General features: G+C 40.7%; 1 protein-coding gene across 10 annotated transcripts in view; it reads right to left on the bottom strand.

Annotated features, from left to right (window-relative positions):
• The window catches only part of prkcbb (protein kinase C, beta b), an 83,864-nt gene that overhangs the window by 57,226 nt on the left and 197 nt on the right, over positions 1–26,441 (bottom strand). The window contains exons 2-10 of one of the 10 annotated variants that reach the window (XM_061845571.1): positions 25,240–25,320; positions 23,988–24,062; positions 22,922–23,759; positions 18,215–18,576; positions 17,910–17,992; positions 16,749–17,779; positions 13,383–13,478; positions 13,056–13,292; positions 10,977–11,008 (exon numbers count right to left, since the gene is read on the bottom strand). In XM_061845571.1, coding sequence (XP_061701555.1) covers positions 10,977–11,008; positions 13,056–13,234 — 211 coding nt within the window. In that variant the 5' untranslated portion in view covers positions 13,235–13,292; positions 13,383–13,478; positions 16,749–17,779; ... (3 more) ...; positions 23,988–24,062; positions 25,240–25,320. Of the gene's footprint in view, positions 1–10,976; positions 11,009–13,055; positions 13,479–16,748; positions 17,780–17,909; positions 17,993–18,214; positions 18,577–22,921 lie in introns of those variants that run through there. The other 9 variants (XM_061845569.1, XM_061845567.1, XM_061845568.1 and 6 more) reach the window with 9 other exon arrangements.

Genomic DNA, 26,441 nt, shown 5'->3' with positions numbered 1-26,441 from the left:
CCTTGCCCTTCACTTTCTGACAATCACATGGATTAATTTTTAGAAATTTCTTTCTTAGCTATGCAGGTCGAAAAGAGTATGTGTATAATGAAAAAGAATAAACATTGGAAATTGGTGTGAGGGCTGTAGTGGTTGTGTGTCTACTGTATACAGCAATGTGTGTTGCAGCTTGGCAAAGCAGGACAATGTCTACCACAACTCGCTCAATGCTTGGCAACAGACCAATGCTGTCTGTCTGTGGGTTCGGCTTTCATTATTTGCACACTCATAAATGGTACATCATATCACTATCTGCACAATGAGAATATGCCAGAAGTCACAAGAATTGTTTTGTGGTGGTCACCGAAGCCTGCGTGAGAAAAAAAAACATGGTGAGGAGACAGAGTGCATAAATATAATGAAGAGATTCTACTCAAAATCCAAGAGCTAAAAATGATCCACATTCAATAAAACTGTTTTGCTCCCTTCAGAAATACATCCGCGTAAAGTACCAAACAAAAGGACCAAAGAAGTTGAGCTGGTATTGGACGGCATGCGGGGCGACAGCATGTGCAGAAAGGTAAACAATAAATGGAGAGGCAGAGCGGAGAAGTCATCCAGGATGACTGCTGTGCCCCTGTTGCTATGTTACCAGCCATCTATAAAGAGTTAAAGTGTCTCAGGAGCAATAGTGACATAGTTTGCTCATCTCCATCAGACTAACAGAAAAAAAAAGAAAACAAAACTTGAATTGACAAAAAAGAATGGAAATGGTTCATGTCATTCCGGAAATTGTGCAACACATCCCGCAGAACTAAAGAAAGTTGGCTACATTGCAGATATATCAACAACAAAGTAATTTGGATAAGACAAATGCGTACAACCAGAGTTGTTAAAAAGAATTTAACATTAAATTGCTTGTTAAAGTCCCTGCAGAGTGAAAATAGAAATGTCTCACAGCAAGAGAGGTGTTGTTAACAAGTCAGCCAAATGTAAATTAATTGACAAAAAGTAATAATAGCAGAACTTTAATAGCACGTGTCAAGTGAAAGGAAGTAGGTTGCAAAATCCCTAAAAGAAATGCAAAACGGCACAAACCAAAGAAATTCAACAACAAATAAGAAACAAAGTGTTGTTTAGTCTTTTGAAATAGTATTATTTCTAAGGAACTCTGGTCAAGGGCAATGTTCACAAATTGAGCAAACTTGGAAGAGAGGTGAACCTTCCCACGAGTGGTCTGCCAGCCAGAATTGCTCTAAGAGTTCAGCCACAACTCATCCAAGAGGTCACAAAAGAACCAAGAACAACATCCAAAGTACTGCAAGCCTCACTGGACTCAGTTAAGGTCAGTGTACGTGACTCAACCATGGAAAAAAAAAAAAAACTCGACAAAACAGCATCAGTGCGGGAGTTCCAAGGCAAAACCCACTGCTCAGAAAAAAAAAAGAGCAAATTCTCATCTTAAATCCCCCCCCCCCCAAAAAAAAAAAAAACCTCCTCCACAGCAACACAAAAGACTTCAGTTATCGCAAGCATTTGATGTCAGTTACTGATACCAAAGATTACACAACCAGTTATTTGGTTGAGGGGCAATAATTTTTTCCGCACAGTCCCAAAGATTTTACCCATAATAAATCAGATCCTAATATTATATATATATATATATATATAATATATATATATATATATATATATACAAAGTATTTTCCTGTTTTTCTTTATGAGATAAAGATCATCAAAAACATTTAAGGATGAGTAGTATAGTATAGTAAGTATATAAAAAAATGGAAACCAGAAAGTGGGAAATGGATTCCTACTACAACCGCATAGCCTGTTCAGTTTCACTAGTGGGCAGGGCCTCCACACCTCTTTTTAAAGTGGGAAACTACAGAGAAAACTTAATGACACCCACGTTAAATTTGACACAAAGGAAAAAAAACAAAACACAAGCCAACATGGCTGGACAGGACAGATATTTCTAAAAGTCTAGTAAACAAAGTGACCGAGGTGACATGGATGTATTAATGCTAACCAACCGCTTCCTTTACACCATGAAAACTGAAAAGAGGAAGAAGTTACAGGAAGAAGCATTTCACGTTACCCTTGAGTGACTGCCTGAAATAAAAATATATCAAATTCAGTTTCGAAAAAAAAAAGCACTACATTCATTGTTCTCTCAGAATGTGAGAGAAATTCTTACTTAAAAAAATGACTTCTTAAAGGACTACTGTCATGAAATGGATGATTTTTAGTATGTTATTAATGAAAAAACGTCAGCCAATGTGGGCCCATGCGTTTTTTCACCACAAAACATGATTTTGACGTATATACCTTTTTGTAACTCCTGCCATGAAAATCCTCTCGAGGGATTTGTTTTCGAGAAGAAGTAGCAAGTGACGTAAAGGACAGCGGCGCCCCAAAGTGGACTCGTTTGTTTCCATGAGTTTTACCTCCGGGAAGGTAGCTCGTTGTTCCTTTGTGTTAGCCAAAATGCTGGCTCATTGCATTGCTGGACATTGCTTGAATACTCGGGAGAATGGATTTAGCCTTCATAAGTTTGCAAGAGACCCGGTTCATTGTGAAAAACGTATTGCACGGGTGCAGAGGATGAGAGCTTTGTGGGTTCCAAATAACAGGTGTGTGTGTATACAGCTACTAAAAAAAAAATAATAGTTTGGGACGGACCACGTAATCGGTCTCTCATAATGTAACAAAAGATCCGCGTCCGAAATATGTCGACGTGCGCGTCAGACGCCGTCGGGCTGCTGCACGGAGGGCGGCGAATCTGAAGAACCCAGCCAAGAATGGCTCACTCAGCCGCGTGCGTGCAGTAATGCGCGGCGGCTATGAACATCCCACTAAAAGCAGCACGGCTCAGCTCCATTATATGCCACCACGGCGCCGAAAATCAGCTACACCAGCTGAGGCGCCGCGTTCGCCGTTCACAGCTTCTGGGAAAGCTGTGCGTCGGGCTTTGCGGACCGGGGCAGTTCTGCAGAACCCAGCCAAGAATGCCTCACTTAGCTGCATGCACGCAGTAATGCGCCACGGCTCGTCTGTGTTCAGCACATACTGTGGCGTCTTGTGTTCAGCGTGCACTGTGGCGTCGACGAAGAACCCCCTAAAGCAGCACCGCTCGGCCCCATCATAAGCCACACTGGCCGGCTGCGATGAACCGCGATGGCTCATCCCTGCCGCGGAAGTGGATCAGACAGGGATGCGGTTTGGCTGTGATCGCATATCATCTGAATATGGCTCGAAAGAATAGTGTAATATTGCCCCGGTAACTTCACTCGGTTGTGTGGTTCTCTCCTTTTCGAAAAGAGCTTCCGTGTCAGAAGTGGCGCGTTTGTCTCCCATAGTTAGGGTGCACCGCATGTTTTCATTGGCGAATGTCCGGGTGACGTCACGGACAGAGGATGCATCGTAGAATGACACTTCTGCAACTTTGCGCATGGATGACGCGCTCTCCGCTCACATTTATTTTTTCGTATAGACATTGAAGTGAATAATGTTATATGCATTTTTCATTACAAAATCTATTTTAGAATGTTTATAGGGATGACACTTGGGCTTTAATTATATCTGTGGTTGTGAAGAACAATGACTAAGAAAGGGAGTCAGAATCTTACAAGTGTGATCTTGCCGAGAAGTCATTTAATAGGAACTTCTGACCATGTCGAAAATACAACTAGTGAGAGGGTTTCGATTTGTTTTCCATCTGAGAATAGATAGGGTCTCCGCTTTCCGATTTAATTGCACTTAGAATATAATCTATAATTGTCTCGTATCATCGTCACAGTCCAAAGAAATTCAACAACAAATGAGGAAAAAAAGGATTACATGATTATTACTCTTATTATTAAACAGTGGTTAGCCAACCAAAATAGTTCCAGGAATGCAACTTCAACCGTGGGGCAGTCTAGCTTTGAGAACTCGCGGCTTTTACACGGCTGCGGCCTATGTAGGTACCAAATGGTATTTCCTATACAAATGTACTGGGTGAGGCTTATAACCAGGTGTGCTCTGTAGGCTGGTAATTACGGTCATTTTGCTTTTGAAAATTAAAAAAAAAAACATCCTGTTCTCTAAAATACTGCATGTGCACCTTCATGCAGAGCTACAATCTAATTATTCCTTATCCCAATAATGAAAAATAAAACAAGCAGCTACGGAGAAGGCAATAGAAGGCTTTTAAGTTTATATTACATCTTGTCTTTGTATTGAACCAGGAAAGCCCTTAATATATACTTAAAAACAATTTACTGTACATTATGCCTCATGAAACGTAAGACTCGCGGTGATCGGAAGAACAAAGTATATTTCCCCAATCCACATTTTCAGTTGTGTTTAACTACCACTGAGGCTTTTTGAATGATCCTGGTTGCCCTTCCATTTTGTCTTCACACCTACACATTCCATCCATCTAGACATCCATCCATCTCGCTAGCTTCCCATTTGGTGTTACTCTCGGTGGAACACTTGGGCTATTTATAAAAGCATCAAAGCCCACAGCTTCCAACACACTGCCACTAGAGAGAAGAGGGGGAGATGGAGTGCGAGATGGAGAGGGAACAGGGGAGCTGAAGCACAGAGAGAAGGAGGCTGGGGGACATTGAGGTATGAGGAGGAAAAGGCAGATGGAGGCATGGGGAACGGTAGCGTGATGGAGGAGAAACTGGTGAGCGCATAGGGAGAGAGCAGTAGATCAAAAACCAAATCAGGGTCAAGGAAAACAAAAAAGAACCTATCCACTTCCCTCTGCTTTAGGAACTCATCAATGCAGCTCAATTTGTTTTTGTGCATGCATCAGTGCGTGAATGTGCATGTTTGTGTGCGTAGGAGGCATGTTTTGAGACCCGCCGCCCACGCAGGTCGGAGCTGCAGAAGCATCTGAGATGCAAGAGGCACCAACCAAGAGACACCAGCGATGTGCAATTGTTCACTTAGTCATTTGAACCCGGATGGGCTCGTGAAGACATATTTTAAGAATCCAGAGGAAGTGTGGGCACTGTGGCTGCCAGCACCGCCATGGTTAACCCCAAACACAAGAGACGGGCGATTAAGCTTCAAAGAGACCTTAGTCAGAAAGAAGCAGGAACAAACCTTTGACCTAAAAAAAAAAAAAAAAATGTCTGAAAGGTGTTAATAGCTGTAGCAAACAACGCATTTATGGACTTGTTTTAAGTGCATCTCCACTCCCACATCATTTATGTCCTCTTGTTTCACCTCATTTCTATACCACTTCTTGCCTGTCCATTACCTCCTCTGCCAGAAAAAAAAAAAAAAAAAAAATCTCACCCACCAACTCCCGGCTCAAGTGTCATTGCAGCATGTACCTATCTCTTACTCATTTCGCACCAGCTGCCTCACTGGACTTGCTCTATTTTCGTCAGCATACTGTATAATTGTCATCAGCCTGCAGAAACCACCCACTTCACTCACACAGCAACGTTTTGAAGAACAACCTCATAAGTGACCCGCTATTTGTCAAATGAATGCGTCACATGCATGTTATACTGTGAAGGGTTTACTTTTAGGATGTAACACTGTATGAAATGGTGGACTGAATACACGATGGAAATCTTACGATCCAGCATTGTCCTGCAATGAACCTTAGAACATATTGCATGTTACATTTACGGTATGAAACCATAACAAAAAACAGCACATTTTTTTAGCTGCAGCTCTCACAGGGAACATAACATCTTTTGATCTCCATTTCACATGAACATCAGCTTCCAGCACTTTTTCGTTTAGCCATCTCCTCATTGTGAATTTCACTCATTCATTTGCCATGCAGAGAGGAATTGCTAATGTTGAACAGCCCTGAAGAAGTACAGTTCGGAACTTAACCAGCGACACCCAACCTAAGAAAGTGTGATTCTTTGTTTTACAGACTAATATACACAATACTATCTGTGGGACACTAATTTTAAGATAAATAAGATTTAATAAATACTTTTAAGATAAAACATTACTCATCTCAAAACATTTTTCCTTTTTTGTTTACTTGGCTTTTATCTTTCCTTTGCCTCATTTGCCAGCTCTGTGACTCTCTGTGACACTTTCCTCCCTCAAACGGGAACATTTGTGATGTCCATTTATGCAGGGAAAGAAAGATTTGCAAAGATTCCAAATAGCCGGCGCTAAAATCCGTGCCCAATCACACCAACAGACCGGATGGAATCGGAAGTGCTAGTGGAAGAGACACGCATAGAGTACTTCTGAATTGCAGAAAAGAAGTCTATCGTGGTGATCTCTGGTTATGCCAGCAACCGTAAAAGCCAACTTTTTCTTTTGTGTTTAATCATCCCGAGTGGCTATTCTCTGTAACATTTGAAACAAGGGACTGCATACCAAAAAAAAAAAAAAAAAACTGCACTGGGAGTGGCCAGCACCAGACAATTATCACAGAACAGTAAAATGATCCAGGTGTGAGGAAATGCGGGTGTGACGTGTGATACATCACACTGCACATGCTAAATTAATTTACTATATGCATAAAACCCTCCCAGAATATACAAAATGACCTGTGCAGCAATTTAAGGTTTGGTATTCCTGAGCACATCCGGTTAGTAGATTTTACCCACCCGTTTGTGAGCGGGGAAGTTTGTTTCCATTATAGCACACACAAACACTGACTAGATCAGTCCCAAAGTCCAATGTGATACAAAAGACACAGCATTACACAAAATATTTTTCTGATTCTGATAGTGCTTGTATTTGATCTCGCTAGATTGTGCAGGCATAGAGAATGTTATGACCGCAGGGAGGGTGGAATTTCTTGCAGAGATGAGGGTAGCGTCTGCCCAAAGCAGTGTCAAAGGTAACGCTACTTTTCTTATTATCAAGTGTTGTTGTCAGTGGCTCTATTTCTCACAGGAGCCTCCGCGTGAACTTTAATATTTCACATAATAAATAAACCAATTGGCAATCAGATCTGTGCAATTTTTTTCCCCAAAGGATATAAATTGAGGAGAATCACATTCTCAACTCTGACCTGAATGCACATTGCAAGCATTTCAGCTGCTTGTTTACACTAGCAACAATACACAAAAAAGAAGAATCAGCAACAGTAGATTAGACACACAATACTAACCCAACCAACCTCACAACACTGCATTTGTACTCCCAGAGTGTGCAAACCATAGTTTAACTCGCATTTTGCAACCCCCCCTCAAAAAAAAATCCTAAAAAGATGGGAAGATGAATGTGTACTGACTTTCTATATCTATTATCATAAATATAGTTTGGAGTTGTTTGTGAATCAAGAGTGTTGATCCTGGCGTAATTCACCAGCTGTGTTCACACATATGGCTCTCTGGTCTGGACCAAAGCAAATTATATATGGTGATTTTTTTTTTGTTTGTTTTTAAATCGCATATGTAGCATTCAGCCTGCCGTCTTTAACATTAGACCAAAAGCTGTCAAAATGAAAATGATACTGATGAAGCCGTTACAGTATAGGTTGGTTTTTTTTTTCTCTCTGAGGTGAGATGTCAAGAAGAGCTTTCATGAACGGCAAGAGTTCCTTTGTTACCACACAAGCAGATAAGCAGCCATGAGACGGCAGATTTCAAAGATTTCTGTAGTTTTTATTTCCTTATGCTTTTTGGCTTTGGTGCACGCAGTGTTCAAATTCCACCTGAAATTATCCGAACCGTGCTAGAGTTCATTTCCAAGCTAACCTAAATACAGCAACCTCTTCAAGTGATCTTGGACCGCTTTGTTTGGTGTTGTGATGTTTGTGTTCCCACTTGGTCAAAGAAACTCCACCATCAAGCCAACAGCACAAGACTTCCTTTTTACAACATAGTGTAAAACTTGCTTGGTAAAGTATTAAATTTCATTCTTTCCCGAGCTCCAAAAAATACGGACAATGATCTGTAGCCCACATACATATCAGGAAAGAATGTTGGTCCAGAATTTAGATATACATAGGTTACACCTCCAAAAAGTGAACATTGCGAATAAGGATAGCTTTTATAGTAATTTTTCTGGAAAGATATTTGAATGTGTCTGGTTTTTGACGTCAAGGTTCTCAAGTAGTTTCACACGAAACGAATATCTTTACGGACCTTTCCTTCAGGTTTGAACAGAAAATACTTTCCTCAAGCGGTACCTACAAAAGAGGCATAGATTTGTTACACCCTTGACCCTCGTGAGGATAAGCAGTTCGGAAATGGATGAATGTATCTTGACAAAATAAAGAATTACGATTCAAAGGGAACTGGTTCAAGTCAGGATCCGTGTCCTAAATCCCAATAGTTCTGCAATTCATCCCTTTTTGTTTTCTTTCATTCGGTATAAATCCCAGTTACCCCTCCACCTACAAGAATACTGCCTTCCTCCCCAAAGCGCTGTGAAACCCCATGCAGTGCAGGCGCTGCATTCCTAAAGGACACTATTGACGTACCACATATTCACCCAGGCTAATTATCAGCTTTCACACCGCTGTGCTGAACAGCACCTCTTACATCGTATGCCATATAGGCAGTTGTGTTTCACTGTTGCTAGGAGACGTGAAAATCATTGAATAATAATAAAATTATATGGACAAAAAAATGAAAAAAAATCATCAGAAGAAGGTCTATCAGTCCATCTTTTCAGCTATGTCCCTGTTCATTTCTGAAGACATACAAAGTGAAGGTGCGTCTAAAGAAAAATGCAACAGACTGAAGCCTTTTACAGAGATACACAGTTATGTCTTCAAGGAGATAATAGCCGACTCCACCAAGGTTAAGTTTGGGCGTTAGGTTGCATCAATTAATCAGTCACAAAATTGTGTTGCATCAGTTGTTAGTGGATGACATCTGCAAAATATGGCAACACAGTGACGCTTGTTACATCATTGAAGGAAGTAACGAAGCTGTTAGTGTTTGCTATTGGCCAGGCAGGTTCAGAAAAGTTTACATCCAAACAAGTTTACTGCACCAATCGCAGGGCACATGTGGACAAATAACCATTCAAACAAAACAGCTTTTTACGGTCTTCAAAGAACCTAACGTGCATATTTTTGAATGCGGGAAAACGCCAGAACACCCGGAGAATATGTTAACAAGCCAGTAGTCTAATCTTTAACCTCAGAACTGTGAGGTGATCTGCTCAGCACTGGGCCAGCGTGTGTTGCCTTGTAGAAGATAAACAGGAAACCAACTTTGGGCGTTTGAACTACTATTATGGGCGGCATCCACAACTCGCACATACCCTCAGTTCGATCTAACACATTTTGTTTTTTCTCTGGCCACATTTATCTTTTTTCCCGCCAAAAGCTCAACCACTAAGATCAACATCGCACGGAACGTTAAAGCCAGCCAGCATCATAAGAATTCATTTGTGACACCCATTTACAGAGAAGGACCAACCTAACTTAGCAATGGAATTTATGAAGAAGAACATACGAGAAAGTTCACTGAAATCAACTTGCATTCTAATCAGACTTCAGTGTTACGATGTGCATTGTCATTTGGCATCAAAGTTAAGCTACAGATTTTATTGTGTTAACTCGTGCAATTGTTGGGAATCAAAATTTAAAGGTTAAAAATAAGATGCACCAGGCATCTGTGACACGATTCACCTCTGCAATATCCCATTGATTTATTACAGGTAGGATGGAGTATTTATTTTAAAACCATTTTTTTAAAGCTGTGGTTAACATGTTAATTGCCTTGAATTAGATCATCTGTAAAAGTACCTCCTGATCTTGTCGATTCATTTGAGGTTATTTGTCAGAAGGATGTTCTTTTTTGCCTCTCGAATCGATTCGTTTGGCTGCTTCATTAGCTCAAAACGACTCTCGGTTAACATCGCAATTGCAAACAATGGGAAAATGATTCTCCTCGTGTCTGTTTCTAACCAGGAATTAAACTAGTTGCTTTAAAAATACAGAAAATGGTCACTACGGGGGGTTGAAAAGTTCAAAATAGTGACCCTTTTTTTTTTTTTTGCCTAAACTAAGATAACTCATGTCACCCATTAAATGATGCAATTCATGAAAATGGTATCCAAATTTACATTGCAGAAGCAGTAATTTAGTGGTCCCAAAAACTTTGGATACAAAGTATATAATGTATTGCTCAACAGGAAAAATATTTAGCTGAAGTTTCTTTGCCTCACGTTTACAGCCATGTAGACCAGTTGAGCCATGCAGCTTCATGGCTTATTTTAATGGTAAATTCAACAATTCAATTTTTTCTTTTTTTTTCTTTTTTAAGGATTGCGATTTTGACCTTGAAAATTGGAGCGAATGAAGAGATGGTTGAAATGAAGAGGTTGACGCATGTTAATGCTGAGGGAGAAAAAGGTGTAATGAAAATTGAAGCAAATCGTAAAAGAGGAGAAAAATGAGAAAGACCTATTATGTCTAAGGAGAAGGAGAGGGGCGGGGGGAATCTATTGAAATGGGAAAAAAAAGTATATTTGTGAAAATAATCTGAGACTTTAATATAAAACCACATTGCCCAGCCTTAGCAAATTTTTATAGTAATAAGGCTTTTGCTAGGCTATTTTTTTTTTAAATATGAACAGTTGGAAGTCTGATGTCAAAAAAGAACTAACAATTGCCAATTTTCATTTTTCTTTTTTTCTTTAAGAATCAGCAGTTCAGAGATTGGATGGGTGAATAATATAATAGAAGACAAGAACCTCAATCTGGGTTTATAGCGTGTTGGAAACGACGCTGGGCAGCAGCAGACAAAGTGCCTCAGTCGTCTAGCGGTGAAATAAGAAAGAAGCCTTATATATATATTCATTCCCATTGCATAATTAAACCTACACCTACACTTTGATCCTCTGTATGACTCAATCATCAAGTCAAGCCTCCACTTCCAGACTTGTGCCTCCACCAGAAAAACTGTTTCCTAACTTATCTCTCGTCAAGCAATTGTTTCTGGGAGCATATTGGGAATTTTTTAGTGCACATATGTGCGAGAAAAAGGCTTGCGTGAAAACTGTGTGAAATTGTGAGAGAAAAGCAGGTGGGGGTGTCCTCCTACCTTGACATTGGAATCCCTGCTTGCCAAAACCCCTGCGGAGAGAACACACACACACATACACACAAGGAACAGGTTGGAAGGTTGTGCAGGCACTGTCGCACATAATCATGCAAACTGCTGGGGGTTTGCTGCTCGTTTTTTTAGTGAGCTTCAAATAGATGAATGCGTGCAATCACCTCGAGCTTTCGTTGTTTTTGCTCATCACGCATATTAGATAGATAGATAGATAGATAGATAGATAGATAGATAGATAGATAGATAGATAGATAGATAGATAGATAGATAGATAGATAGATAGATAGATAGATAGATAGATAGAAAAATAAAATAAAATAAAATAAAGGTTGGCAAATTAGGACAACGTAGTGGCAGAAATTGATTTTAATTCTTTCCAGTGCAACCATAGTGGGGCACCAGCAACTAAACACAATAATTAGCTTTGGTTTGACTGCTTTTATAAAAATAGTAGGTTACAGGTAACTAATATTTGTAGTCTCTCTCGATAGCTTTGGTTTTTATTCACACACAGTTGTAGTCCGTGCTCCATGTACTAGTACGCTTTTTGTCCTCATTTGTAGGATGATTCAGCACACTAGTAGAACGACTGTCTTACTTTTCCCCCGAGTAGCATGCAATGAAACCCTACCGGTAAATTATAATGCTGCACTAGTATCAGTACAAGTCTCAAACAAGTAGATAAGTGTCACGTGCTACTAACCTCCTCCTGCTGTTTGAGCATTTCTTCAGTACCCTTGACGTCCATCCAAAGCAGCAGAAGTGTAATAGTTGGATTAAGCATGGGTCGATTGGTCAGGCCTGTAGATGTGCAGGCCTGACCAATCAACCTTAACTGAAGCCAACTGTTACTCAAGGAGTTTTGATTACATTTGTGTATGTTTTAATATGTTGTATTTTACACTACTGTGCTGGGGATAAAAGCAGTTTACCATTTAAAAGCGTTAACTGTTAACTTGAAATAAGTTATATTATTCAGTATCATTGACGACAAGTTTTTTTCTGGCAAGCAAACACCTGAGAGTTGGAAAGACAAAGAAGTTGTTCTCTTTATGCACAAATGATATCCTGAAAATGACCCAAAACCAAGGTATGCAGTGTAACCTACCATAGGTTATCCTTACCATCCCACGTCTACTAGGGGACATGTACTACTACTACTGAGGAATAACATTGCACTAGTACTACTACTACTGAGGAATAACATTGCACGAGTTGACTGTTGTGTGCTGCTAGTGCAACTGGTGACACAAAATTCTATTTGTTAGCATCTAGTGCCACACTTTTATGGCTAGTATTGCCCAGATGTAGACTGGCACACAGTTTTGCTTCCCTAGTTATATGAAGTTGTTGTACTAGAATGCAGAAATGTCAGAGTTGAGGAAAGCAGTTGGGGGAAAGGCAACCAGGAAGACTCAATCCTCCCCTGCTAAAAATTTTCTAGAGAACATTTCTAAAGAATTTCTAAAGAACTATAGAACTTTAAGACCCAAGTCCCATAGAATTTCTATAGAAATTCTATTGTTCTGTAGAAAATCTATCGAAAATCACAGCCAAAGTCCTATAGAGCAAGTTGTTCTGTACAAATTCTATAGACTTCTATAGAAACGTTTTAGCAGGGTCCTGCTGTATATTGAAAACATTTATTCAACAGGTAGAATTCTTCTTACCAGTAAGACAGTTCAGCTCACTAGTACGATGGCAACGATGCACTAGTAGAAGCCTGTCATAGAGTAACATTTCTACTAGGGCAAACAGCATACTAGTAGCTGGATTGAATATATTTTCTCAAACGTCTTCAATGCAGCTGTTTCTTTTTTTTTAGGTGCACTTGCTCACAGATGCATTTGAGCATCAACAAGTGCACGGCCACAATGGAATTCTAGGGTTTCTCTTGGGAACACCGTACAACGGCGCACGCCCTGTCTTTTATGCACTCAGTCACCAAACTACAGCTGACTGAGATGTATAGCTGCATTTCACGTACAAAAATAAAATGCAGTCTTTTCACTCAATGACTGATTCGTTTCAGTCCAACTGTGCATCAGTGGCAGGGACGCTCACCAGATGAAGTCCGTGCAGTGGCTGCAGAAGGTGGGCTGCTTGAAGAAGCGCGCGATGAATTTGTGGTCCTTCACCTCGTGGACGTTCTTCTGACGGAGGGCTCCTTGACGGGCGAAGCCCCTCATGGGCTGCCGGGGTCCGTCCTCGCCGTCGCTGTTCGCCGCCGCGCTGTCAGCCATGGCCCCGAGCACAACAACGACCCACCCGAGCCTCAACTTAACCGACAAGTTGCGTCCGCTCAAAACAAAAACGAAAACAAAAGTCCTTGCTTCTTTGTTTCTTTAGCTTTTTCTTTTTGGTGCGATGTGGAAAAGCGACGGCGTGAACCTGCTGCACAGTGTTTAATTGTCTTTCGGAGTCGACGTCAGGTGGAAAGTGACGAGCGTGCCAGTCGCTGCCCGCATACAAACACACTGCTTCCTCCTTGGAGGGCGACAGATGAGTGAGTGAGTGAGTGAGTGAGTTTGAGAGAGAGAGAGAGAGAGAGAGAGAGAGAGAGAGAGAGAGAGAGAGAGAGAGAGAGAGAGAGGAGAGAGAGAGAGAGAGAGAATAGCGACTTTCTATGAAATTAACATGAAAACAAACCCCAAGCTTTCACATATGAGTTTAATCCCTCAACTGCACTCTCCCAAGTGTAGCCATCTGATAATATTAATACATAGAGTAATTGCATAATTTAATAGAATGTAAAGAACAGTCTTTGGAGGTGTTTTTGCTTCACTTCAATAGATATTGCGCTGCTCCTTGACTCCTCATTTCTATGTCACCTGCACTAATAGAAGTTGTTCTTTACAGCGGACAAAGCATATACTGTATTTTGGATAAACGGCATGTTGGAGAAACCGGTTAGAGCACTGGCCTCACAGTTGTGAGGTCCGGGGTTCGAAACTCGGCCCCGCTTGTGTGGCGTTTGTATGTTCTACCCGTCCCTCTGTGGGTTTTCTCTGTGCACTCCGATTCCCTCCCACATCCCAACAACCTGCCACATTAATTGGATACTCTAAATTGCACCTAGGTGTGATTGTGAGTGTGACTGTTTGTCTCTATGTGCCCTGCGATTGACTGGCAACCAGTTCAGGGTGTACCCCACCTCCTGCCCAATGATATCTGGGATAGGTTCCAGCACCTTGTGAGGATAAGCGGCTAAGAAAATGGATGGATGGATGGATGGATGGATGGATGGATGGATGGATGGAGAATATCTTGTAACTTCAATTGAGTTGCATCACTGTCACAATAACAGCAGAAAAACTTCCATCGTGATAATGTTAAGAAGAATAAAGCAGCGTCTCTCGGCCTCACCTCGGGTGCAGAGAATTATTCTGTGAAATCTTTAATCCAAATGAGGTGCACTTTGGAAACCCTGTTACCGATAAAAGTGGTCTTCCAAATATGTGTGCAATCACATGACAAAGCAAAACTACAAGCAGATCCTTCTCTGATTGAAAAGGGAAAAGCACAGCTGCTAAGTTGCTTTCTTTTGTTCTCAAAAGGATTTCTGAGGATTGCCTGCCTGTGTTTGTTTGTTGTGTTTGTCTTCCATTTCGCAGTTTGCCAAGTATATTGAAAACCTCGCACCTGCAAAATCTAACGAGGAAAGGCGTTTCAAACGTTCTGCCTGCGCAAAAATAATAATTCCTTGTCAGTGAAATTATAGACTGGATGGTATTAGATTGTACAGGTGTGGCTTTTGCAGCCAGTGAGTGCATAAAATAAAACTATATACCATATATTGTGCTAGTTTCCTTTAGAATTGAATTCCATCCATCCATCCATCCATTTTCTAGCGCTTGTCCTGATCAGGGTCATATCAGACAAGAGTCAAGACAAGTACTTGGTTAATGTACTCCCAGAGATAGTGTTGCCCATTAAATATATTTTAGGGTGTGTACTTTTTTTTTTTTTTACCTTCAGTGAAATAAACAAACTGAATCAGTAATTCAGCCAAAATCTCTTTGCACAAGTACAAGTATCTGCACTTCTACTTACAGTATGTGCAGAGCTAGAGAAAAAAACGTGACCAACATGGGGAGAACATGCTATTTTCAAACTCTGCATGCTACAGTGTCTTAAAACTTTTTTTTTTAATCCAGTACATTAAATTAACGTTTCATCGCCGAGTTCAATTGTATATAACATTTAAGTATGATATATTTGTATTCTTTAAGAACTATTTCTTTTGACATATTTAGGTGCTTTATTTGTTTTTTACCTTTTCCCCACAATACATTATAATAATCAATCATCTTCCATTCCACTTATCCTCACGAGGGCCGCTGGCATGCTTGAGCCTTTCCCAGCTATCTTGGCTGAGAGGTGAGGGACGCAGTGAACTGGTCGCCACTCTATCGCGGTTTCATTGCATCATCAGTCAAAACAAGATATCATTTTGCCATTTGCAGGGTGAACGTTTGAACTTTGCATAATGTATAGAATCTTAAAATAATACTAAATATCCTTTATGGGGTCACTGATGGCGTAGTGGTACACACTGCCTGACTTTTGTGCGGGCAGCGTGGGATCAATTTCCTCTCAGTGATGGTGTTGATATCTGCCCTGCGACTGACTGGCGACCAATTCAGGGTGTTGTCTGCCTTTCGCCCAAAGCTGGCTGGGTCCAGCTCTCCTGTGACCCTTGTGAGGATAAGCAGCTTGGATAATGGATGGATGGATGGATGGATAGATGGATGGATATCCTTTATGGGAATAAAAACCACTGCCTTGTTTTTGATCAACACTTGGGCCAACAACACTACCGTTCCTTAATGTTGGTGATTACGGTGGTACTTACAATTATTATTATTATTATTATTATTATTAAGTATTTTGTGAGGTGGTACTTAGTGCAAAAGGTTTGAGGACCACTGTTGTCAAAAAAAAAAATAAAATCACCTGAATTTTACCATACGAGGTGTAAAACATTGATTCGTAGTCATCCACAGCTTTGAAAGCGATTGTCTCAAAGTGAGAGCTACACACACACACACATACAAACACACACCTGCAGGCACACACACACACACACACACCACACACACACACACACAATTGCAGCCGGCTGGTGACAAATGACCTAGATGAGATGAATTTAGCAGAGAGACAGACGGCAGCAAGTGTCATTCTCTCTGCTTCCATAAATTACGATACTTGACTTTGATTCATTAAGGAGTTAAAAATCTCGCATTTCTTATCGTTATGAAACATTTTAGATTGCAGCCCCAGATAGCTGCAGTGTTACATAATCACGTGACCCTGCAGACTGTAAAATTATGAGAACGTCTTTGTTTGCGGCACTTTTCGGGATCGGGAGGCTCCGACGGTGACGTGAGCCCGCTCTGTGAGTACCTAGACGTGTATATATAGAATGTCACATTGTGACTCATTTCGCATTGCACATAAGCCACTCTTTCCTTTTTCTTCGGGATGTGATGTAACCATGGAACACGGGAAGCATGTTCATGATGGCAGGCCGGCGATGATGCTCCATACCGTGGATGGCAGCAAATACAATATGTCATTCACTTTTTTTTAAATATACTTGTCACAACAGTAAAAGAGTAGCCCACTGAATTTTTGCTGTACTGTAAAATGTTTTGGAATCATTTTCACATTTTGTGTATATATGTACATACATTATGTTCCTGCCACCTCTCCCTGTCCTTTATCTGTTGTGTTATGTGGTGAAGCACTCACCCCACGTTGCCACGGAAACAGCGATTGTGTATTCTGCCAAGCAACAAGTGGCTGTGCAGAAAAATGTCCAACACTTCCTGGAAAAAAATAAAAAAAAAAAACAGCAGTCACAATTGTCACATTGTCATTTCTTGTCAGTAAATCATTGGTAAATTGAAATTTACCAAATGTGAGAGATTCTACAGTACTGCAGATTTTAGTATGTAGCCTACCTGGTGCCTCACCAGTTATTGCGTGAAAAAAAAATTGCTGCATACAAGAAGGAAAATCATGCTGGCAGTCATAGCGTGCTCATTATAATAGATTGAAATTATAACATTGGTCAATGCGTGGGCGCAAGAAAGTTGAAATGCTTTTGCGAGTCTAAAAGTTGTTTTACTGGAGGACTTTTTTCTTGTACTGTATTTTTTAAAAGCATATTGTATTTTCCCTTTTTCTGCTCCCACACTAAACCAGTATACTCCCCTCTCACATTGTGGTTCTCATTGCTTCTTCTTCCCACCATTGGCCCGGGGTGAGAGTACACAACAGGCGCACGGTGCTGCGCCAGCTGCTTTGTTTCACCTGTGCAGGAGGAGCTTTAGTTGCACGGAGGCCGCGTCCATTTTGGAGCCACCAAAAACCACGGTGGACTTGGACACATGTACTCGTGAATCCTGTCGAATCATGGAGGATACCTTCCAGAACCACCCACAATAAAGAGTAGAGCAACCATGTTAAAAAGTTACTGAATATAAAATCAAATTTGGCGGCACGGTGGGTCAGCTGGAAAGCGTTGGCCTCATAGTTCTGAGGTCCCAATCAATCCCCGACCCACCTGTGTGGAGTTTGCATGTTCTCCCCGTGCCTGTGTGGGTTTTCTCCAGGCACTGCGGTTTCACTCCAAATTGCCCCTAGGTGTGATTGACAGTTGTTTGTCTCAATGTGCCTTCGATTGGGTGGCAACCAGTTCAGGGTGTAACCCTGCCTCCTGCTCGTTGACAGTTGGGATAGCCTCCAGCACTCCCCGCAACCCTCATGAGGATAAGCGGCTAAGAAAATGGATGAATGGAAAATCAATCTATTTTTACTCTCCCACACACTTCAAACACATTTAATCTCATAATTAAAAAAAACTACTAAAAAACACTTTTAAGAGTATTCCTTAGTTTCTGTACTCACCTTCACTTGCGCAGTTCTTCAAAAAGGAAGCAAAGCAATTACTGGCTTCAAGCTTTATAGTTGTCAGGCCCAGTTGAAGTTTACTGACACCCACAACAGGAGAATTAAACACTTTATATTTCAACACCAAACTGTTCAATCAAACCATGTAGTTACAGCTATTGACATTCCGCTAGTTTAATGCTAACATACAATATAGTGCAAAGAACCATAGACAAGATAATCCAAAATTTGCATCAATGGTACAGTAATTAAACCGTCAAGGTGTTGCAATAAACACAAAGAGAACATTCAAGAATACTCACAGGCATGCATTATCTCTCCTCTGTGACTTTTATTTGCAAGGGACCTTTTCTGCTTCTTCTTTTTGCTCTTGATTACACTGCATCTCTTCCAGTAGACCTGGGTGCTGCCTGGCACAACAAGGTACTCCGCTGAACTCTGAGTTCGGACTTGCTGTAGACTGTCAAAATCCATGAAAATCTGCACTATAGAGGGGTTGCTAGACTCTGAACCCTAATATAGTTACAGTGAAGAAAATGGACATTCATCCATCAGTCCATTTTCTATTGTGTTTGTCCTCGTGAGAAGGGCAGCAGGCAACTGGATATAAATCCCAGCTGACTTTGGACGAGTGTACACCATGGACTTGTCAGCACAATCGCAGCTGTTCCACATTCCCAAATAAATAAATACAAACAACAAAAAACATTCAGACTCACATTCGTGTCTTTTGACAAGTTACTGCAGATTCAACATTGAACATAAATGTCTTTGGACTGTGGGAGGAAGAGGACATGCCAACTTCACACTGAAGGAAGAACCCAACCCCACAACCTGTCCAATGTGAGGCAGTCAAGCTTACCACTAATTCATTGTACTTTCATGCAAAGTACCATTTCCATTGCAATATTTATGTTAAAATAACGTTTTTGAGCATTCCATGCACAACATGAGTTGTGGCGTCGTACATAATTTTTCATGTTTGTCATAATGTTATCCTATACGAGAGCTGGACCAACAACTGCGTTTACAAATAGGATAATGCTATTACAGGTATTATTTTATCACCATCTTACTGATGTGTTTTACCTTTACAAAAACTAAATCCTCAGTTTTGACAATCTGAGGAAAATAAAAATTTAGCAGTAAATGTATTATTGTGGTGGTAATTTGAAGTATGGTAGAAACGCACAACCTCATACTGAAAGGTAAAGGCATTGCTTGGGGAATAGAAATGTACCTTATGAGACCATATTCCATTACAAACGTGCTGTGTCCAAGACCTGCTGAAATGATTTTTTTTTAATTATTTTTTCTTTTTTCAAAGGCGTGAACCTCAAATGATTACACCGTGCGCAACAGTAAATACAGTACTGAATATGAGCGATTGGATCCCACGAGAAGAGACGGAGGTGTGGTGAACAGTACTGTAGTGTCTGGCAAGAAATTCAAAGAAAAAGACGTTCTTCCTCCAGGCGGGTGGCCGTCTCCGCCAGTCATCTTGAAAACACGCAACCACAAAACAGCTTCGTATGCAGTCTGTGTCAAATGCGTCCTTGCTTCGTCTTTTGAAAGCGCCACACAGAGAATAGAATGGCGACATCTCGTGGTCAAAAGCCTAAACTTTCTGGGCAGTTAAATTTCCTATTATGGCAACGAAATAAATAAATAAATAAATAGATACTACAGCAAATTAGGTCAACAATGTTAAACGTCTGACATTTCCACATTTACCCCCTCTTTCTAACGCTCCATCATAAAATCAATATGACACATTACCGTGTCATTATCAAAAGTGGAGCATTATGTCCAGCACGGCCTTCTCTGCTGGCCTGAACCCTTTTAGAAGCACTGACCTACATTTAGGTGCTGAATTATACGATATGTTCCGTGAACTTGTCTGAATTAATTCCCAAGTGTATTCTCTTCATGCCCTCGCATTTTTCAAAGCCTCTATGTGCTGTCATGTCAACCTAATTTGCACAACATCACTTGCGTTGCTCATTGTAACTTCAACTACTCTATATTAGTCATGAGAATTCCTCCAAATGGTACCATTAGGAATCCAACCAAAACCACAAGAATTACCTCCATAAGTAACATTTTATTTATATTTTTGTGTTGTGAGCAATGCCAGCAAAACTGGGTGCCAGTGATGTTTTATATTTAAAAACTGGAGCTACTGCTCACAGACTTTGAGCAAAAAATAGACTAAACCTGAACTGGTGGCTGTGAAATCACATGGTACATACTGTATATACGTAGACAAGCATTTCCATTTACGTTCACTGAACTGAAACCACAGTGCTTGCTTGGAAGTCCAGCAATTGAACCACTCCCCCATGTGCGTCCACACATTTTCCTTTGAGACTGCGTATACAGAAAAATCAAAGGCCCCAAAGTCAAAGGTTGTTTTTATTTATTTATTTTTTTTGAATCATTAAATCAAAGCTTTCCCGTGAATATGCAACGACTTACTGGAAATGTTTTACGTAGATCCTGTTTGTTTGAAAAATAATTACAGAGAAGTACTGCTTCCCTCTTTCAGTGATGTCACACGTCGAAAAAAAGCCCACAGGAGCTTTACAGATATCTGGCCGCAAACGGACAAATACGTTTGACAGACTTTCAATTTCTATACATATAAGTTTCTATTCATTAGCTAACATCTACATACGGTTAACGCGCCATTGTATTTATGCTTTAAGCCCCTGTGCTCTTGATATTAAAAAAAAAAAGCATTTTCTTTCACGTGCCATAAGATTTTCATAAAATGACATAATCCTTCTAAGCAATATGCTTTATGTTGCATTTGATCAGAGACGGGCTGTGCATTTGGAACCTGGGCCAGTGGGGACTTCCCCAACTTAATCCATTTCTCATACCACCACTATCAAAAAAATTAATAAAAATGCCATATAACAGTGTGTAGCTGTGCCATGTACATCATTTGGGAAGGTTCAAAATTAACATGTATCCAATTACATGACAAAAGGAGGTGAACTTGAACCTTGATTGGTTAAAGACACCCTCCCATTGCTATTAAAATTAATGCATTGCCAACCTGCACGTCTAGTTCTGATGGCCCTTGGCAAATTACATTGATAAGGCAGCAAATACAGGCTGCAACTTGATTGGACAAAATAAACAAACAAACAAATAAACAAATAAATAAATAAATAAATAAATAACTCGCATGGTGCTTGTACTGGAAGCAGTGCAGCCAGCACAAATAAAGATAATAAGGCTGGAAATAAATTAATACTATTACACTAATACTAATACACTAATTTCATTTCTGATGGCGTTTAAGATATCAGAAGCCTTGATTCCACGGACAGTTCATTTCTGTTTTATGGTTTTTTTCCGAGACTAAAAATAAGCTTTGTGAACAGTGGAAAAATTTCCCTTTTGTACTCACTTGACAAGCTTCTATATCAAGGGCCCTAAAATGATTGATACTGTTCCAATAGCAGCATTTTTTTAAATCAGTAACTATAAATCAAGATGGGGGGGAGGGGGGGCATTCAGGATTTTCCATCATCCAAGGCAACAGTCTTCAACCTTTTTGCACCAGACTGATCTCACGTTAAACATTATTTTTGATGGACAGGCATTGAAATAAATGAGGAGGAAAACAAGTCATTATTTATGCTGCATATACAGTGATGAAAATAAGTATTTGAGGACCCTGCTATATTTCAAGTTCTCGCACTTAGAAATCATGGAGGGGCCTGAAATTTTCATCATAGGTGCATGTCCACAGTGAGAGAGACAATCTAAAAAGAAAAATCCAGAAATCACAATGTATGTTGTTTTAACGATTTATTTGCGTGATACAGCTGCAAATAAGTATTTGAACACCTGTCTATCAGCTAGAATTCTGACCCTCAAAGACCTGTTAGTCCGCCTTTAAAAATCCACCTCCACCTCCAAGAGTCATGGGAGAAAGTTTTGTGGTCAGATGAGACCATAATGGTACTTTTTGGTCATAATTCTACTAACCGTGTTTGGAGGAAGACGAATGACGAGTTCCATCCCAAGAACAGCATCCCTGCTGTAAAGCATGGGGTGGTAGCATCATGATTTGGGGGTGTTTTTCTGCACATGGGACAGGACGATTCCACTGTATTAAGGAGAGGATGACCGCGGCCATGTATTTTGAGATTTTGGGTAACAACCTCTTTCCCTCAGTCGGACCGCTGAAGATGGGTCACGGCTGGGTCTTTCAACATGACAATAACCCGAAGCACACAGTGAGGAAAACCAAGGAGTGGCTGCATAAGAAGCATATCAAGGTTCTGGTGTGCCCTAGCCAGTCTCCAGACCTAAACCCAATAGAAAATCTTTGGAGGGAGCTGAAGCTGCGTGTTTCTCAGCGACAGCCCAGATCTCAAGAAGATCTGTGTGGAGGAGTGGGCCTAAAATCCGTCCTGCAGTGTGTGTAAACCTGGTGAACAACTACAGGAAACGTTTGACCTCTCTAATTGGAAACAAAGGTTTTCTCAGGTGTTCAAATATGTATTTGCAGTTGTATCACACAAATAAATCGTTAAAAAAAATCATACATTGTGATTTCTGTTTTTTTCTTTTTCTCTCACAGTGGACATGCACCTATGATAAAAATTTAAGACCCCTCCATGATTTCTAAGTGGGAGAATTTGCAATATAGCAGGGTGTTCAAATACTTATTTTCTTCACCTTTGTGCTTGTTTTATCTTCAATAGCTTTTGTTACCAGTTTGGGACCACTGACGTTAAAGGGTGTTTCCACTCTTGACTGTGCACTTTTGCACACATTACTTGTAACCGGATTGATTTCTTGAGTGTTGTCCATTCATCGTTCCATTCATCTCATTCCTATGAACGACATTCCTTCCTGTGACTCAAACCTTCAGTCTCACAGGAGACTTCTCACTCATAAAGGAAGTCAGCAAACCATGTCCACTTATCTCATATGGATGACACACATCGCACTCATTTCATACTGTATATATGACACAAGCTTACCAGGATAATGTCCTCTGCTTCGTTGTACTTCATGCATTTCCTGTAAGGGAAGGCAGATGTTCCAATGAACACCGGATTCAACTTTCTGTTTCACTCTGAGAACCTTTTACGGAACAATTACATTTTCATGGACAACTAAATGGCATCCATCCCAAGCTCGCTACAACAGTGATGGATGGACAGGATCAGTGTGGTCAACTTCACTGTACTTTGTGGAATGTTGCTGCGTGGGCCGCACAGCTCCAAACACTGTTTGTAAACGGGTACATCATATTTTTCTGCGAGTAAAGAACTCTAGTGTCAGCTAACAGTTAAACTTAAATTAAACTTCTCAATGGCACAATTAGAGAAACAACTCTTAATTAGAGCTTATTTGGGTGTGAAAGTGTATATAATGTTGTGTGCAGGCTATTTCTATGTAATTACGGTGTACTGAACTAATGAGGGGAGAAAAGGGACAAGGCAGGATTCTTGCACAACTTGGTGGCATTAAAGGACGGCAATTAAATTGGTGACGGGTTTTTAATCACTCTGCCAGACTTTTTAAACAGCTGCACTGCTTCTCGTAAGCCTTTGAAATTCATGGAAGCGGCCCACGTTTTATCTTCACATTTAGAGGCCCACATATGTTTATGGTTTACTACGCAACAGATCACAATCATATGCAAAGTCAGAAATACCCCAGTGAAATATTTCAACCTCCTCCAAATCATCTGTCGAGAGTCACTGAAATTTGGTTCTCTTTTCCTAGCAGCTTGGCTTCCACTTCCTTAGCGGCGCAAATGGGTAAAATTCACCAAGTGGTTTCACATGATGGCTTTTGGATCATAAATTCAAACTGTAGAAAAAAAAAAACAGTCGCAGTAAGTAAATAAGTTATCTGAATTGAAAGTGAAAGTTTGGAAGCATTTCAAAAGAGTCGTAATGAAAGCTTAATCTTCCCGGGAAAATAACCCTCAGGTGGAACTCGGAAAATTCAAATGCTAAATAAAGTAACGTGACCAAAAGCGGATGCTAAAACTAGACAAAATACAACAATTGCATGTGGTGATGGCTTGTACAGTACCTCAACTGTAAAGGAAGGCAGGGATACATCATGAACCAGGTTGATGTCGAAAAGCAAACAAACGGGAGTACTTTACTGTAAAGGGCATACAAAGATTATATGACTTTATTTTCCCTTGGTTACATTCCTTGTCACTGTTTAATGACTGTTTACAACCACCCAGACACAGTTTCAAGGAAGAGCTCCAGCTTCTAAACAAGGAAGTGTGTGTGATTCTCTCACACACACACACACACACACACACACACACACACACACACACACACACACACACACACACACATATAGTAGTAATAATAATAATGGGTGTTTTGTTTGCTCTGCTGATGTCTGTCTGTCCATTAATACGTTGAGTTTTAGCAACTTACAAAACACTGTTTCACAATTGAATGAGATCATAAATGTACTCCAACTGCAAAATAGTCCGAGATCTCCATTAGACCGGAGTATTTTGTGACAGAAAATACAGAGGACAGTTCTCAATTATTAATGACGCTGTCGGAGAGAGATTTAATTTACAATACTGTCCGTCTTATAAATGTGCAGCCTCATCGTACTGTGACATGCATCAAAAATTCAGTGGCGCTAGTGCAAAAATGTTGATTTACTGTAAATCACACATGGATCATATTAGTGTGATCAATGTTAATCAACGCACACTGATTTCTTAACAGCTTTTCAAATGACTTATTCTCTGCAGTGTTTTGCACAGATAACCCAGAGCAGGGTCTTGTGTGCATGTGGTCCGTCAACAGAATGAGCATGCGCACTCTTCTGTGTCGCTCCCCATTTCATAGAAATGAAATTTAAGGAATAAACAAAACAGGTAATTCAATAGAGACGAAAGACAGAAAGGCAAAATATGCGCCGTCAACTTAACAATCACCACAATAGAGTCAAACTTTCGTCCCCTCCCTTCTGCTCTTTGGCTGCTAGCTAGCTTTAAACTAGGTTTAAGTCTAGTTTAGTAAAACAAAAACAGATTACCCATCAGCACGTGTATTCAGCTCAAACAAACCATCCCAAAAGCATTTTATAAGCCAGAACTGTAACTTTGCCCGCAAAAGAAGCATAGTGAAAATTAATGTGTTAAAGTCTTTTTTTGCATGGAATGCAAGACCTGGCAAAACTTTCCTTCTTTTAAATCCACAAATCAAATCTGGACTGCCTCCATGAAATGCAGCAGCATGCACTCCATGGGCAGTTTTAAAAATAAGTTAGCAATATGTGTAAAAAAAGATCCGGTTGTTACCTAACCAGCCGGTTCAGTCTTCAACCTCAGACCTTGGCCATATTAGGTCACATCGAGGGGTGTTTCTAGACCTCCTGTGGGCTTTGGCAAGAATGGGCATGGAGGCAACCAATACAACAAACAAACAACAATGACAAAAACATAATGGTGGAAAAGAAATCTTTTCATGAAATAATAGACATATAAAATGAATTGTAAGTTACTACGAACAAGCTACTCGTAGGGGGGGACCCCATTAGAGACATTGCGGAATTGGGCCGTGTACCACAGAGGTTTCTACTTGTTCAGTGGCATGGTGGAATAATAGCAGACATCTCTCAGGGACCCCGACTAGACCCTACACATCGACAAATAGTATCAAGGCCCTATGTGGGGGATTCGCACCATGTTATTTTTCCAATGTCTAAAGAAGTGCGGCGGCGCGTCTGCCTCACAGTTCTGAGGTCACGGGTTCAATCTCGGCCCCGCTAGTGTGGAGTTTGCATGTTCACCCCGTGCCTGCGTGGGTTTTCTCCGGCCACTGTGGTTTCCACCTTGCGAGTGCGAATGGTTATTTGTTTCTATGTGCCCTGCGATTGGCTGGCGACTAGTTCAGGGTGTACTGCACTTCCTGCCTGAAGATAGCAGGGATGGGCTCCAGCACTCCCGTGACCCTCGTGAGGATAAGCAGCTCAGATCATGGATGGATGGATAAAGTAGGGCGATTGTTCTGTTATTGATTGGGCCAAAGTTAGCCTTCGCCCCTTCACCCCGGCGGCCAGATGCAATTACTTGTTTGCCTGCCTGTATTGCGGTGTCTCTGCACACAAAAGTTGATAAGCGACACGTTACGCAGAAGACGTCTACAGCAAAGTTGAAGGACGATCTTCGCTTAGTTATGTTTTCCTTGCCATTCGTTTGAAAGTTGGCAAGATTGCACTCGTTGGGTGTGTAATGTTGAGGAATCGAATGGATTAGGAAGCAATACAATTAACATTTAATTATTTTTCTGGAGGGGCAAAATTCAGTCCATGACCAACCCGGTCTACAGAATTTTGTGCAAATTTGTTGCGTAACTAACTGCTGAAATATAATAATTGTAACAATTCTGCATTCCCGGGAGTGTGTGTGTGTGTGTGTGGGGGGGGGGGGGGATGTTTGGTCAACGAAAACAGGCTAAAGTCAATTATGTTAACAAAAGAGAAATGCCGGTGAAAATTACT

The sequence above is a fragment of the Syngnathoides biaculeatus genome, chromosome 16, assembly GCF_019802595.1.
Source record: "Syngnathoides biaculeatus isolate LvHL_M chromosome 16, ASM1980259v1, whole genome shotgun sequence".
In the NCBI taxonomy this organism is placed as follows: Eukaryota; Metazoa; Chordata; class Actinopteri; order Syngnathiformes; family Syngnathidae; genus Syngnathoides; species Syngnathoides biaculeatus.
This window is presented reverse-complemented; position numbering and strand designations above follow the sequence as displayed.